Source organism: Gobius niger, assembly GCF_951799975.1.
Source record: "Gobius niger genome assembly, chromosome: 9".
Lineage (NCBI taxonomy): Eukaryota > Metazoa > Chordata > Actinopteri > Gobiiformes > Gobiidae > Gobius > Gobius niger.
The window spans coordinates 33,068,298-33,085,182 of NC_136860.1; the positions used below are offsets into that span (position 1 = coordinate 33,068,298).

Sequence of the window (16,885 nt, forward strand, 5' to 3'; positions counted from 1 at the left end):
TTGGAGTTTCACTGTGTTTTTGCTTTATTTTGTAACACAATACACAGCTAGATACCAAGAAATCTGAGTTTTGCGGATAATGTTTGAATTTAGGGGGTACTTTGAGTGGAAATGAAGGACTTAAAGGGTACGTGAGGCAAAAAAGGTTGGGAACCACTGCATTGGACTCTCATGTCATGAAATTTTAATGTGAATTTTGGTTTGGATATGGGAGAGAGTGTATAGCAAAAAACACAGAGGGCCGAACCTCACCATGGTAGCCTAAAGTTAAGAACCATTTTGTGCAAAAGCCAATGTTTTACATCAGTGGTTCTAAAGTGGTCCGGCTTCAAGACCCGCCATTACCTTAATGACAAGCTGCGACCCAAATAAAACTGTACTTTGTCATATATCGTGTAAAATATTGTATTTACCACATGTTTTTATTGAACAAGCCGTAGATTTGCTTTTAAGACTGAAAATTATGATCAAAATAACCCAATAATATTCATTTTAAAAGACTCCACACTGCAAAAGGTAATTTACTAGATTAGTTTAGATGATTATTCATCTACTCCATGGCTCCGCATCTGCCCTGGGGTAGACTAGCGCAAGCGGGGCTGCCTATTTCCGGCCGCCACCACTGACCACTCACTCTCACTACACTTGCGCACGGGCGAGGTGGGTGAGGTGTCTTGCCCAAGGACACAACAGCAGCCTGCACCAGAGTGAGCCGGGATTTTTTTTTAAAATGACAAAAAAATGTGACAAAAAATGTGACAAAAAATGACAAAAATGTGATAAGAAATTGCCGAAAAAAAGGACAAAAATGTGATACAAATTTGACAAAAAATGACAAAAATTTGACAAAAATGTGATAAAAAATGGACGAAAAAAAAGACAAAAATGTGATACAAATTTGACAAAAAATGACAAAAATTTGACAAAAATGTGATAAAAAATGGACGAAAAAAAAGACAAAAATGTGATAAAAATGTGACAAAAAATAACAAAAAAATGACAAAAATGTGACAAAAAAATGACAAAAATGTGATAAAAAATTGACGAAAAAAATGACAAAAATGTGATAAAAATGTGACAAAAAAATAACAAAAAAATAACAAAAAAATAACAAAAATGTGACAAAAAAAGGACAAAAATGTGATAAAAATTTGACAAAAAATAACAAAAAAATGATAAAAATGTGATAAAAATTGACGAAAAAAAAGACAAAAATGTGATAAAAATTTGACAAAAATTTGACAAAAAATGACCAAAAAATGACAAAAATGTGATAAAAATTTGACAAAAAATGACAAAAATGTGACAAAAAAATGACAAAAATTTGATTTAAAAAATGACAAAAAAATGACAAAAATGTGAGGTGTGCAGATTAAAGTCTGTGTCGCATATTTAATCACAATCGCAGGAATGAAAAAAGGGGGAAAAAACGCTATTAGGCTTTTTCTTTCATTAATTGTGCAGCCACACCATTAGTCTTACTCCTACAACACAGCAGCTTGAAAACCATAGGCACTGAGGACTGTCTACATGTATAAAATGTCAACGCTTTAATTTAAAGATGAATAAACATCACAAGCCTAAACAACCAGCCTCCTTTTTGGCAAATGAACTGGGTTTACATCACAAAATTTGAACTCAAAAGCTCACAACGCATCCAGCCGGTGTGTACAAGTGGGCACGACGCACCGATACAGCGCTTTATATACAAAGATAATTTTTGCCTATTTGGGGAATTCATCTCTACTCACCGCCTCTGAGTCTTCGAACCCATGTATGTAGGAGTTATCGTACATGGGGGATCGATAGTGTCCACGATGCGAGATCTCAAAACGGCAGCGATACGCGGAGGGGGGAGGCTGATCAGGGAGCTCCGGTGGGAACGGTTAGACTTGACATGAAGCCACGCCAAGGCAAAAAAGAAAGGAAAAAAAGAAAGCACAAAATTTGGCACAATGTGAAGGCGCGGCGATGAGATGTCTGTGAAATTAGAGCCCGCGGGAAGAGCTGAGGTTGGTTTCCATTGTGGAGAAGCAGCCTGGTTTCAATAGACTGGTGTTTTCATCGGTAAAAAGGCACACACACACACACACGCACACACATCCGCCGAGCCATTCCCTTTCTCTGTCTATACACCACAGGGTCGATGACAGCGGAGGGATGCTGCGTGCTCATTGGGCGGGAGGTGCTGGAGTCAGCGGCGAATCAGGAAGAGAGGAGAGAGGAGAGAGAGAGAGAGAGAGGAAGGAGAGAGGAGGGGGGAGAGAGGTGTGTAAATGAACTTATTACATCACACAGAGACACATCACCGACAGCAGAGGGGAGACAGATGGATGGAGGCTGTTTAAAGGGGAGGACGGACGACGTGGGGCTGTGTGGGACGTAACGAGGTCAAGGGAGAGGAAGGGACGCAACAATGTCATATTTAAGTGTTGGATCGTTCAGGGTTTATACAAGTTAATGCTGACTTTTTTTTGGGTCATTTTTTGTCACATTTTTGTTATTTTTTGTCAATTTTTTATCAAATTTTTGTCCTTTTTTTCATCCATTTTTTAATCACATTTTTGTCATTTTCTGGCAAATTTTTGTCATTTTTTTGTCATTATTTGTCACATTTTACTCCCAGAAATGCAGAAAAATCTGTGCACATTTTATTTCTTAAAGCCACAGCGCGTAAGATTTTAAAAGGACTACACAGAGCAGTGTTGATTTCGTCGACTAAAATATTTAGTCTTAATTTTAGTCAAAGTGAAGTTTTTGCCGACTAAAACTAAATGAAAAGTTTCTAATGAGACTAAAACTATGACTAAAATGTCCAGATGTTTTAGTCGACTAAAATAAGGCTAAATAAAAATGAAAAGGAGGGACTAAAATCATCCAAACTTCTATTGACCGTCTGAAAGAGCCTTATATCATTTAAATTCACCGCCAACACTGCAAAAAGTGAATATCAAGCATTGGCTTAAATGACTTGAATTGAGGAAATGTATCTTGTTTTGAGCGGTTTTTCACTCATTTAGACACTTTTTCTGATCGGACCAAGTTTACTTTGCTTGTTTGAGGACATTTCAGACCAGTTCTAGGGTAAATCTCGCTTGAAATAAGAAAGTCAAATTGCCAATGAGATCAGACCAATTTTCTTACCCCATTGGCAAAGAAAATGACCTGAAGTAAGGACGAAATGTATCGAAACAAGTCAGAAACATCTCAGAACAAGTGAAATAATCTAGGACAAATGCCCAAGAACTTCTTAACTAGTCAAAACAACTAAAATTTGGATTATTATGCTCAAATTGAGATGTTTATACTGATCTAGTTAAATACTTTTTGCAGGATCAGCTCTGAGCTTTATTCATGTGGAGCAGCTCCATGAAGCCGAGGACCAGGATTAAATATGATTATAATGAATATTATAAATATAAGTCGACTAAATTAGTCTTCATTTTAGTCGACTAAATTGACATGCAATTTTAGTCGACTAAAAATAGACTAAAATTGCAAAGCTTTTTTTTGACAAAATCTTGACTAAAACTAAAATAAAATATATTGTCAAAATTAACACTGATACAGAGTTTAAAAATGTTAAAATTAAGTATGTTCCTCCCCATGTTCCAACAATGTCCTAAGGTGTAGAATGAGCCCAGACCTGTTCACCACAACGGCCTCTAAAATCCTGCACTGTCACTCAAAAAGGTGTTAATTCGGGTCCGAAGTGCCGTCATGCACGACCTTAATATAGAAGCTGCAGTTACACATATGACCTGAGGTGGCAGTAGTGAGTATAAAATGGCAAACTTGCATCTAGCCCCTTTAACCAATGAATACAATTGAAATACATTTGTTTTACTACAGACATTTTCATCATTGAAAAGTACCTCATAAATGTACAAACAAACCTGCCTCTCCTAAGCCATGACTGTAACTGTACCGGGAGTGGGTGCGTCTCCAGCTCGTTTCCATGGAGATGTGACTAAAGTCAGCAGTATTTGAGATTCAAACAGTCTAGGTTCCATTCTCTGATTACCCACTGCAGTAATAGCATTTTCTGTATCGAGCTGGTCATTAGGAGCATGTTTTGTAATTATGGCAACAGTATAATACAAAATGTTACGCTGTGTGCCCTCAAGATTGGGAAATATTCCACATAAGAGGAATAAGGGACAGTTTTGACATTGATATTGTGATGAAACTGCTGTCAAAATAGTCAAGCGATGCCATTATTATCCAAGAAATTTAGATTGAATCCAATGATTAATGATTTGAATGATAATGTCATGTTTTTTAATGCTGTATAATGCGTTGTGGAAACCTTGTCATTGTCACAAACACAAATTTAAATTAAAAACTAGGGCTTAATAGATGGAAATTAGAATATGAGGGTATCTGAATGATGACATCTAATTTCTCTCTCTCTAAAACCGAAAAAATCTGGTTAGAAATCTAGGAGTAATCATGGACTCAGACCTGAACTTAAACAGCCCCATCAAAGCAATGACTTCAGGAGCTTTTCACCATCTGAAAAACATTGCTAAGATCAGAGGAATAGTGTCAAAACCAGACCTAGAGAGACTTATCCATCCAGAACCAGGAAATCCGACCATATTAGTCCAGTGCTCCGGTCTCTGCACTGGCTTCCTGTCACTCAGAGAATAGACTTTAAAACAGCTCTGCTTGTTACAAGTCTGTTCATGGTTTAGCACCAAAGTACATCTCTGACATGTTAGAGCCGTATGAACCATCTCGGCCCCTGAGAACCTCAGGGAGGGGTCTCCTGGTGGTTCCCAGAGTCAGGACTAAACACGCTGAGGCTTAAGCTAAAATCTGGAACAGTCTTCATGAGAATGTGAGACAGGCCTCAACTGACAATGTTCAAATCAAGGCTGAAAACAGTTCTTTTTGCCCGAGCATATGACTGAAAGTATTTTATCTGCACTCTCGCCTTTTACTGTAATCGATTAATTTTATGTTGATGTTTTATTGACTTTATCTGTTTTCTTGTAATTTTATGCAACTGTGAAGCACTTTGAATTGCCTTGTGTATGAATTGTGGTCTACAAATAAACTTGCCTTGCCTTTCCTAATTTAAAAACTTTCAGATATATGAACGTGACTGCAGAAAAACTGTATTTATGATATTACTTTGGATACTTTGAGTGTCCAGGCAGTTCCCCAATGCAAGGAGATGGAACTACAACAGCCATCAAAGTAAGACATTGTGTTAGAAACTGGTGAACCTTAGGGACAATTGATTAGAAATTGAAATGACATTGAATTGTTTGGACTACATTGAACATAAAAAGGCCTATTACACTACCCCGATTGCACATTTTCCTTTACCTTCACTCTCTGTGTCCTTGAGAGCTGGTGTAACAAGTGAATTTCTCCATTGTGAGATTAATAAAGTCCTAAATACTTTCCCTACAGATCACGGTTCCCAAAGTGGGAGTCACGAGACGATTTTCAGACAATATTTTTTACATTTCTGGCATTGAAATGGATGTATTTTTGATTGAAAACAAAATACTGTATCCAAACTAACACCATTACACCAGATTTTGAAATGCTTTGCACCTTTAATTATTGTAAATGCCAATTATGTTTTACAGAAGTTGTTTGTTGAGTGCATTGCGGCCTGAAAAGTTTGTGAATTCCTGCCTAATGACTCATAGCGCAAAAATTGACTGAAGAGACTGTAATTTGTGGACTACTACAACACAAACCGTACAACAAATATTTAAATTGTAGATAAAATACCCTTTTGATGATTGATTGTGTGAGGGTTTGTGATCAGAGGGGCCATAAGCGCAGAATGGCCGCTACTCTTCCATCAGTTTCCCCCAGGGCAGCTATGGCTATAGGAGATACTTTGATAATTGCCGTCTCACAATAACAATATGCAATGAAATCAATCTGTAGCCTCATAGTAAGGCTGCAAACTTACTATTTAAGATACAATAGTGCTTGACATGCAGAAAATCACAAAATAATCTATCTGCATTGGGATATATTATTGAAAACACACTAACGCTTTAGTTAAGTATGGAGGACCGTGGCTGCCAAAACAATAAATATATACATAAATAAATAAATAAATACATTTAAAAAAAGAAATGCATGCAATTATGAGAATAAGTGCATTTATTTCTGTATTGATTTATTTATATATTTATTTATATATTTATTTATTTTTGTATTATTTATACATTTATTTCTGCATTTCTCTATTTATTTCTCTATTTCTGTATTTATTTCTCTATTTCTGTATTTATTTTTGTATTTATTTATTTATTTCTCTATTTATTTATTTATTTCTCAATTTATTTATTTATTTCTCAATTTATTTATTTATTTATTTATTTCTCAATGTATTTATTTATTTCTCTATTTATTCATTTATTTATTTATTTATCTATTTCTGTATTTATTTATGTATTTATTTATTGTTTTGGCAGCCACGGTCCTCCATAGTTAAGACCTCTACAAACGTGCTGAAATGCATTTCATACTTGTACTAGTCGAGTCGAAGCTCATGTTTCACAAATCTTGTAGCTCTAATAAGTACAAATCCATTTCATGTATTATTACTTGTCCTAAACTCATTGTACTGCCTGTGTGTTGCCATTGTCCTTCATTATACAGCATAGCAGCCCCCTCTGCTGGCCACAAAGCAGAACAACACTCCTGCTACTTTAATTACATACAGTAGGAAACCTCTCCAGTCTTCAGCCCTGGTCTTGGCCTGATTTTGCAAAGCGCAGAGAAGCAGCTGACGCACTTGTAAAGGTCGCTCAATATTCAAACAGAGGAAATGAAAGAAACATCAAAGTGCTCTCAGGGCTCATTATGAAACATGAGGAGGTCAGCTGCTTCAGGGCTCTGTCTGTGGACGTGTGAAGACAAGACAGACGGGAAGGACAGTATTCACAGATCAATGCAGCAGAAGTATTAGTGGGAGAAGGATTGGATTTTATACTACATCAGGTTAGAAAAGCGGGATTGTTGATGCTAACTAGAGTAGTTGGGAGAAGTCTGAAAAACTGCACCACAAAGCTAGTACAAAAACGGACTGGTCTAAACTACAGAGATACAGGGTCTTAGGGCTGTCAAAGCTGATGCTTCAGCTCACAAATATTCAAAAGAGAATTAACTAAATATCATCTTTTGACAGAACACACTCCTGTCTCGAGCAGGCGTTTCCTGAAAGACAGAGCCCTTGTTTTACTCAAGCAGTTGGTTTTTTTGCATAGACGATTAGTCGCTTGGCTGTGAATGGTGTAAGACAATTTTATTTTTTCCATTCTTTTATCACATGAAGCTAAAGTGGATCCGCTTGAGGACGTGTTGATGGAGTAAACTTAAAATAAATGTTTGTTGGAGGCTCTTGGTGCTAATCAACAGCCACAAACCAACCCGACAGCTCCGGGTTGGGGAGATAGGGCGTTCCGGGCAGCTGCGCCTCGACTGTGGAATGCCCTCCCCAACCATCTGAGGGCACCACAGTCTATTGAGGTTTTTAAAAGTAAACTGAAGACCCACTTATTTTGTGCGGCTTACTCTTAGTATGTTTATTTTGTGTTTTTACTGCGAATATTCTTCGTGTTTTTACTATTGATATGTTATGTTTGTTTTTGTTTTGTTTTTGTGTCAATTGTAGCACTTTGACATGTGTTCTTCATATGTAAAGTGCAATACAAACAAAATGTATTATTATTATTATTATTAATTCTGCTTCTGATTGGATGAGACACAAACAGATATTCATGAAATTTACAATGTACAAAGTGTACTACATATACTTGCTCTAAAAACAAAGTAGGTTTTCATCAAAAATACTACATTTTCATGTCATTTTTGCTCTATTTGAGTCTGTGTGAACCAGAAAACGATTAATCGATTACTAAAATAGTTGTCGACTATTTCAATAATGGATTAGTCGTTGATTAATCGATTAGTTGTTTCAGCGCGAATAGACTTATTACTGGAAAACAAGCAAATGCTTCGGTATCACTTTATTTTACACTACCTTGATACATTGTACCAAACTAGATTGAAAAAAACCTGTACCCATGGGTTAGATACACAATGGAATAACTTGTATAAGTACTTTGTAGGGACATAATGTAATAGGACAATACAAATGCTTCAAATTCATTGTAAATACACCAGGGGCCGAATCTGACAATTTTAGCACCAGTTTCTACAAATGCCAGTGTTGTGCGTAATATATGACCTGATGTGGTGTTCTGCTTGAACATTTTGAAGTAATTGACAGTATTTCTCACATTTTTAGAGTACTTTAACTCAAAAAATGTTAAAATACTCTCTGATTTGTGTAACAATATTTCTCAAAATCATCTTGAGGGCCAGACTCATTGCTGGAGGGACGGATTTGGCCCCCGAGCCTGACGTGGCCTACCCCTCTGTTAGAGTGTTTTATTCAGGCTAAATAATAAATATAGTATTAGAATGAGGTGTGTGGGCTTATCTAAAATGAATTGATAGACAGCACTATTTTATACATAACAAAACCCAATAAAGATGAGATATTTTGTTGTTTGCAGGACATTGAAGCTACAAAACTACCTTTTCTGTTTTTGCACCTTTACTTTAGACGCTGAGCAGCATTTTGCAGCATTGCCAAATGTGTACTGAAAAAAAGAAAATGTAATCTAATCTGGCTGCAGTAGAAGTGTTGTATTGGTAATAGAGTGGAAGTAACAGAAGTACTAAAAGGTAGAAATACAAGCCAATTTGCTAGCTCGATTTAAAGGATTGTTTTTACTTTATTTGACAGGACAGCACAGGACAAATGTGATCTTAATTTGTCATTAAACAACTGTTAAACAAAATTTGTCCTCGTTTTAGCTCCACAGAAAAAGCTGGATTATACACTTTACCTCAGCCCAATACAAATGTATATTTTACACAAAAAATACAAAGAAAACCATGACTCAATACTAAATAGGGTAAAGTTCTTGCAGTGTATTTGTCTGTGAACAGCTGGTGATGTTTCCTCAAAGATGATGTTAATTTCACCAATGAAATTTGCCAATGTTTGTTTTGATTTTGGATTTGGCAGGATCGCTCTGCTGTTCGATGTTGTTCTCACACATTGGGCTGTGCTGGATCCTTCTGTTCGGATGTTTGTGGTTTCAGATTATTCACAAGCGTCAACACTGATACGAAATGGCTGATTCTGAGGGGAAACAATGAAAAATAATCCAAACTTGGCAAATTAAATTGTGTTTAATGTACAACTGTTATTAATATGCTATTAGAACTCACATAGCAACATGTCAATTGTCTTGTTCAAAAAATATACAATAAAAAGAAAGAATAAAAAGTCACCAAATCTGCACTTACAGGAAACTACCTAAAAAGGATAATAAAAGCAATAAAAGTAATGTAATCAACTTCATCATACAATACAACTACTCCCTATACACACACAAAAAAATTCAGTATTTTCAATCGGAACTTTTCCCACTAACCACCTCTGATAAATGTTTAAGTAAAGTCTCATATTGAGTTTGGTTTTAACCTACGTGTGTTTTGCATAAATCGACATATTTCAAGCCTCAAACTCAGTGATAAAACTCAATAAGACTCATGTACAAGATCAGACAGAACCTTTAACTCCCGACCTCAGCAAAACAACCACAAATAATGGATTCATTTTAGTTTAAGGAAATGAACAGAGTCTCCAAAATTAGGAAACCTGACTCCAGCAAACAGTGGCTGAGTGAAGGTGGTCTGGACTCTGTGGAGGAGGCTCATGGTTTTGTCCTTAACACTGTAAAAGGACAGAGCCCCTGCACTGTGGTCCAGGTAAACCCCGATTCTGCCAGAAATTGGACCTGAGACCTCAGACTTAACATTATTAAAATAAAACAAGTAACTGTTTTGATCACAACGTAAAGCCCAAGATTTATCATTGTTTCCAAATACACATTTATATCCATTTCCACGTCTCTTTATATCCCTGTATGACACTGCTATAAAAACCCAGTTCTTCCCGCTGCACTCCACCTCCCAGTAACAGCGGCCCGTCAGACCCTCTGTACTCAGGACCTGACATTTATTCACAAATCTGTCCGGGTGCTCAGGATAACTCTGCTCTTCTCGCACACATGTTGCTCTTCTGTTTTCATCAGACAGAGACAGATGTTTGTGTGCTGTGTTTGGGTCCAGTGTGACGTCACTTGCATACCTGAGGAAGTCCTCTCTGGAGCGGGGCTCAGGCTCAAACACATTAAACTCTCTCAGACTGAGCTGTAGTTGGTCCCTCAGCGCTGACACAGCTCTGGTCACATCCTCAAAGTCTGTCCTTGGTCTGGTCTGGAGCCTGGACTCGGTCTTCTCTGAGTCTGTGGACAGTGAGGGGCAGAGCAGGAGAAACTGGTTGTGGTCCGGTGTGAGGGACAGTGTGTCCAGCTCAGAGATGCTCCTCTTCAGCTCAGTGACGTCCCGCTGCAGTTGGTCCTGAAGCTCTTGGACTTGTTTCAGTTGGATCTGCTCCTCAGAGCGGATCTGCTGCTCCACTTCAGAGCGTCTCTTCTCCAGGAGAAGGGCCATCTCTCTGAAGCTGTCCTCACTGCGCTGCACTGCTGTCTGGGCAGAGCGGCTGATGTCCTGGGCCTCCTGTCGGAGCCTCTCCTGCTCCGTCTCTTTGTGCTGGAGGTTTTGTTGCAGCAGAGCCCTCTTGGCCTCCACCTGTTTCTGCCTGTGAGCCCTCTCTGCTGCAGAGGTCACTGTGTGGTGGCCCTGGTGCTGGTCCATAGTGCAGAGAAGGCAGATGATCTGCTGGTCTGTGCGGCAGAACAACTTCTTCAGCTCATTGTGCTCAGAGCAGAGGTTTTCCTGGAGCTTGTCAGAGGGCGCCACCAGCTGGTGTCTCTGTAGTCCTGCAACATTTCGATGAGGCTGGAGGTGGGTCTCACAGTAAGAGACCAAACACTGCAGACAGGAACTGACCGCCTTTAGCTTCCTCCCAGTGCACACATCACAGCTCACATCTCCAGGACCGGCATAGCAGTGGTCAGCAGGGGGCGCTATGAGCCCTGTCGTCTTCAGCTCCTCCACTAGATTGGCTAACACTGTGTTTTTGGCCAGGACAGGCCTGGGAGTGAATATCTCTCTGCATTGAGGACAGCTGTACTTCACCGCTTGGTTCCAGTTGGTTTGAATACAGTCCATGCAGTAGCTGTGTCCACAGGGAAGAGTCACTGGATCCTTCAGTGTTTCCAAACAGATTGGACAGGTTAAGGCGTCTGCACTGAGTGCTCTCTGCGCCATCTCTGCACTCGGTGAGAATGACTGTGATAGTTTCACTTTTACAAACATGAAACCTAAGTCTGCAGTGGGAGGAGACAGGCTCCACCCCCTGGTCTGAGCAGGACTGATTTTAAACTATTGAAGAAGCTGTTCTTATGTGTCAGAGGCTTTTGATTTGACTTGAGAATGTCCTCTGTTTATATAAACCTCCAGCCTGACACTTTCTCTGTTAATGTCCCTCAGTGTCTGGATTTGTTGATAGTTTTCCTATATTACAGTAATGTCCGAAAGGGTTAATTATATGAACATGAGCTCGAGGATGGGTTAGATTTGGAAGTCTGTGAAACTAAATATTTTAAATGTAGGTGTGTCCTGATGTATTGTGTAATATCTGAGTCATAAGGAAAAACTGGCACAAAGGTCAACACAAACTGCAGAGTTAAAAACAGATTTGCAGCAGGATCCAGATTTGCAAAAACAGAGTTGATCTCGAGCCAAAAGAGACAAAGACTTTCTTCAGTTGACCAAATAATGTAGTCAATACAAAACTTGTCTTCTATTCATTCTTAGCTATTACAGACTTTTAGAGAGACTGTCTATTTCTTTACAAAATGAAAAAAGAAACAGGAAAGTCTAACTGAGCTAATCTTTTTGCCTCAGGGAAAAGCTTAGTTTCTCCATAATATATATCTCGTCTGTTATTTCTATCCATAAAGAAACAGAAGGCGGATCCACATTCAGCCATTTTCCAGTGACGGCCTTTTTACTTGAGGCCTGTAGGATTGTAGGGGGTGTCGGTCCTGCTTTCTTAGTCCACTTGGTTTATTTCCAAGGTAAAACACAGATAATGTTTCTAATAACTTCTGTCCAGTAGGGGGCAGTCATGGAACATTCCCAAGAAATGTGAAAATGTCCTGCTCATGTTTGTCCACAATTCCTCCAACAATAACTGTGCTCCCCTATTATAGTCTGATGCTCTTTGATCTTAGGGTTAATAAAACACCTTTATGAGCTCATCCAAGTAAACTCTCTCCATACGTCTGAACTAGAGGCAGTTACAAAGGTTTTGCAGATGTTTAACCAATCCTCTTCAGAAAGGCTCATTCCAACCTCTATTTCCCATCGTTGTTTAATGTACATAGTAGAAGCTTTTTTCCAGATTGTAAAACTGAATATACAGTGGACCTGTTTTATGATAAGTTCCCCTTTGTGTCAATGAAAAACATGATTAAAGAACTTGTCTCCAGGTTTTTGGGCCTAATATCTGCATTAAAACAATGTCTTAATTGAAGATATCAGAAGAAATCATCTTTCTCTGAGTCATATCCATCTGATAATTGTTGAAATGCTTCTAAACTTTTACCTAGAGCTATTTTCCAGCAGTGATGCCTTTCCCGCACCAGTATTTAAATCTGGCATAGTTTTTTTTCAGCCGTGAATGTCCCGTCATATAACGGATGTCGAATGTCTTGTCTTTGAGTTCCTTAAGCCAAATGCTTGGTGGTGTTTTTATAGAGAGAGATACTTTGGGTAGCAGTGATTTTAACAATTGTTTGTCTGCCAAAATATATAGAGGGGAGAGGAATCTGGCTCTCAGCCTGATCCATTTCCTTCCACCTCATTTCGCTTTCTTGATAGTATTTTTCATATAAACAAAGCAGGCAGAGAAAAGCTTAGTAGTAATGAAATCAACCAAAAAGCTGCAACATTATTACACAAAATTACGTGATGACAACTACCTATCATAATAAAAATCATCATAATATATTTTGGCTAAAAACTTTTACTATTGACCATCAAAAGCTGCCAGTTCACCAAAATATGTCAGCCTCAAAACACAATTATCTCAGTCATGTTTAGGATCATTGTCTCTGTCCTCAGCCAATCAGAGGCTTGTTTCCACCAAAGACCCTCCTTCTGTCGGAGTCGTCTTCATGAGGGCTCAGAATTGTTTTGCTTTTCCCCTGGTTTCCAGAAAACTTTAAATATGAAGGAGCTCATTTCTCTGGAGGCTGATGTTTGTGGACTATAGGTGTAAACCAGTGGAGCATTGACATCTGTGCAGTGGATCCTCTTAGGGTCAGAGTTCAGGCCTCTTCTGTCGCCGCGGAAACAGCCGCCTATGACACGAGCTGATACGAGCGCACATCACCCACAATGCACTGCTGCAGCTTCAATAAACACCAACTACAGTGTTTCTGTGTAGAGTCCAGACCCAGCTCTGAGAGAAAGAGTCTCATTCAACAAAACAGCAGCAGGATTCACCTTTTAGACCAGAAATGTGTGAGTGTTTTATTAGGACGGGGAACAAGTGAAAGAAAGTCACGTCCGGACAAATCATGAAGCTTTTTATTTATTTATTATGTGCAGAACAAACAGAGAATCTACTGTAGCAAGAGCAAAGAAATCAATACTTTACTGTTTACTGAACCCAAATACAAAGGAAAAAACTATACTGAAAAGAATCATCATAAAAAGTCACTGTCAATAGATTTCCTGTTCTCCAAATCTGCACTTGTGGAAAACTAGCAAAATATAAAGAAATAAATGTACTTAAAAATTATAATAAATGTGATAAAAGTAACTGTTCTTACAACGACTGCATCATCTCCACAGTCGTATAGACTTTTCTCTCCCGACAATACAAGACCTGTACAAAAAATACAAACAATAACAGAAAAACTGCTCCTCCAAAAGGTGATTCACAAAAACATAATATTTTCAATCAGAACTTTTCCCACTAACCACCTCTGATGAAAGTTGAAGTAAAGTCTCATATTGACACAGTTTGGTTTTAACCTACATGTGTTTTGCATAAATCGACATATTTCAAACCACAAACTCAGTGATAAAACTCAATAAGACTCAAGATCAGACAGAACCTTTAACTCCCGACCTCAATTTAAAAAAAATACAAATACGTAATGGTTTTATTTGAGTTGAAGGAAATGAACAGTGTCTCCATAAACACTACTAATCCAGACTCCGGCAAACAGTGGCTGAGTGAAGGTGGTCTGGACTCTGTGGAGGAGGCTCATGGTTTTGTCCTTAACACTGTAAAAGGACAGAGCCCCTGCGCTGTGGTCCAGGTAAACCCCGATTCTGTCAGAAATTGGACCTGAGACCTCAGACTTAACTCTATTAAAAAAAAACAAGTAACTGTTTTTATCACAACGTAGAGCCCAAGATTTATCATTGTATCCAAATAAACATTCATATCCATTTCCACTTCTCTTTATATCCCTGTATGACACTGCTATATAAACCCAGTCCGCCCCGCTCAACTCCACCTCCCAGTAACAGCGGCCCGTCAGACCCTCTGTACTCAGGACCTGTATATAATAATCAAATCTGTCCGGATGATCAGGATAACTCTGCACATTAGGCACACGTGTTGCTCTTCTGTTTCCATCTGACAGAGACAGTAGTTTGTGTGCTGTGTTTGGGTCCAGTGTGACGTCACTTGCATACCTGAGGAAGTCCTCTCTGGAGCGGGGCTCAGGCTCAGACACATTAAACTCTCTCAGACTGAGCTGTAGTCGGTCCCTCAGCGCTGACACAGCTCTGGTCACATCCTCAAAGTCTGTCCTTGGTCTGGTCTGGAGCCTGGACTCGGTCTTCTCTGAGTCTGTGGACAGTGAGGGGCAGAGCAGGAGAAACTGGTTGTGGTCCGGTGTGAGGGACAGTGTGTCCAGCTCAGAGATGCTCCTCTTCAGCTCAGTGACGTCCCGCTGCAGTTGGTCCTGAAGCTCTTGGACTTGTTTCAGTTGAATCTGCTCCTCAGAGCGGATCTGCTGCTCCACTTCAGAGCGTCTCTTCTCCAGGAGAAGGGCCGTCTCTCTGAAGCTGTCCCCACTGCGCTGCACTGCTGTCTGCGCAGAGCGGCTGATGTCCTGGGCCTCCTGTCGGAGCCTCTCCTGCTCCGTCTCTTTGTGCTGGAGGTTTTGTTGCAGCAGAGCCCTCTTGGCCTCCAGCTGTTTCTGCCTCTGGGCCCTCTCTGCTGCAGAGGACACTGTGTCATGACCCTTGTGCTGGTCCATAGGGCAGAGAAGGCAGATGATCTGCTGGTCTGTGCGGCAGAACAACTTCTTCAGCTCATTGTGCTCAGAGCAGAGGTTTTCCTGGAGCTTGTCAGAGGGCGCCACCAGCTGGTGTCTCTGTAGCACTGCAACATTTCGATGAGGCTGGAGGTGGGTCTCACAGTAAGAGACCAAACACTGCAGACAGGAACTGACCGCCATTAGCTTCCTCCCAGTGCACACATCACAGCTCACATCTCCAGGACCGGCATAGCAGTGGTCAGCAGGGGGCGCTATGAGCCCTGTCGTCTTCAGCTCCTCCACTAGATTGGCTAACACTGTGTTTTTAAACAGGACAGGCCTGGGAGTGAATATCTCTCTGCATTGAGGACAGCTGTACTTCACCTCTTGGTCCCAGTTGGTTTGAATACAGTCCATGCAGTAGCTGTGTCCACAGGGAAGAGTCACTGGATCCTTCAGTGTTTCCAAACATATTGGACAGGTTAAGGCGTCTGCACTGAGTGCTCTCTGCGCCATCTCTGCACTCGGTGAGAATGACCGTGTTAGTTTCACTTCTACAAACATGAAACCTAAGTCTGCAGTGGGAGGAGACAGGCTCCACCCCCTGGTCTGAGCAGCTCTGAGCAGGACTGATTTTAAACTATTGTTGAAGCTGTTCTTATGAGTCAGAGGCTTTTGATTTGACTTGAAAATGTCCTTTATTTCTGTTAACCTTCAGCCTGACACTTTCTCTGTTAATGTCCCTCAGTGTCTGGATTTGTTGATAGTTTTCCTATATTACAGTAATGTCCTAAAGGGTTAATTATATGAACATGAGCTCGAGGATGGGTTAGATTTGGAAGTCTGTGAAACTAAATATTTCAAATAGGTGTGTCCTGATGTGTTGTGTAATATCTGAGTCATAAGGAAAAAACTGGCACAAAGGTCAACACAAACTACAGGGTTAAAAACAGATTTGGAGCAGGATCCAGATTTGCAAAAACAGAGTTGATGGCGAGCCAAATGAGACAAAGACTTTCTTCAGTTGACCAAATAATGTAGTCAATATAAAACTTGTCTTCTATTCATTCTTAGCTTTTACAGGCTTTTAAATAGACTATTTCTCTAAAAAATGAAAAAAGAAAGTCTCACTGAGCTAATCTTTTTGCCTCAGGGAAAAGCTTAGTTTCTCCAAAATAAATATCTCGTCCGTTATTTCTATCCATAAAGAAACAGAAGGCTGATCCACATTCGCCATTGTCCAGTGACGGCCTTTTTGCTTGAGGCAGTAGCATTGCAGGAGGTGTCGGTCCTGCTTTCTTAGTCCACTTGGTTTATTTCCAAGGTAAAACACAGAGAATGTTTCTAATAACTTCTGTCCAGTAGGGGGCAGTCATGGAACATTCCCAAGAAATGTGAAAATGTCCTGCTCATGTTTATTCACAATTCCTCCAACAATAACCGTGCTCCCCTATTATAGTCTGATGCTCTTTGATCTTAGGGTTGATAAAATACCTTAATGAGCTCATCCAAGTAAACTCTCTCCATACGTCTGAACGAGAGGTATTTACAAAGGTTTTGCAGATATTTAA

The 16,885-nt window shown here is 39.6% G+C and overlaps 2 protein-coding genes across 4 annotated transcripts in view; both read right to left on the reverse strand.

The window, feature by feature from the left end:
* Positions 1-16,885, reverse strand: part of cacnb4a (calcium channel, voltage-dependent, beta 4a subunit) — a gene marked incomplete at its 3' end in the record, with an annotated part of 92,772 nt that overhangs the window by 45,266 nt on the left and 30,621 nt on the right. Inside the window, exon 1 of one of the 3 annotated variants that reach the window (XM_079563444.1) lies at positions 1,752-2,101. The exons of the other annotated variants lie outside the window; for them this stretch is intronic. Coding sequence (XP_079419570.1) covers positions 1,752-1,796 — 45 coding nt within the window. The 5' untranslated portion in view covers positions 1,797-2,101. Of the gene's footprint in view, positions 1-1,751; positions 2,102-16,885 lie in introns of those variants that run through there. 3 annotated transcript variants of the gene reach the window in all.
* On the reverse strand, positions 9,534-15,845 carry LOC306968323 (uncharacterized protein). The gene is made up of 2 exons (XM_079563666.1): positions 14,229-15,845; positions 9,534-11,409 (listed from the first exon to the last, which is right to left on the reverse strand). The coding sequence occupies exons 1-2, from the start codon at positions 15,828-15,830 to the stop codon at positions 9,673-9,675; spliced, it is 3,339 nt and encodes a 1,112-aa protein (XP_079419792.1). The 5' UTR covers positions 15,831-15,845; the 3' UTR covers positions 9,534-9,672.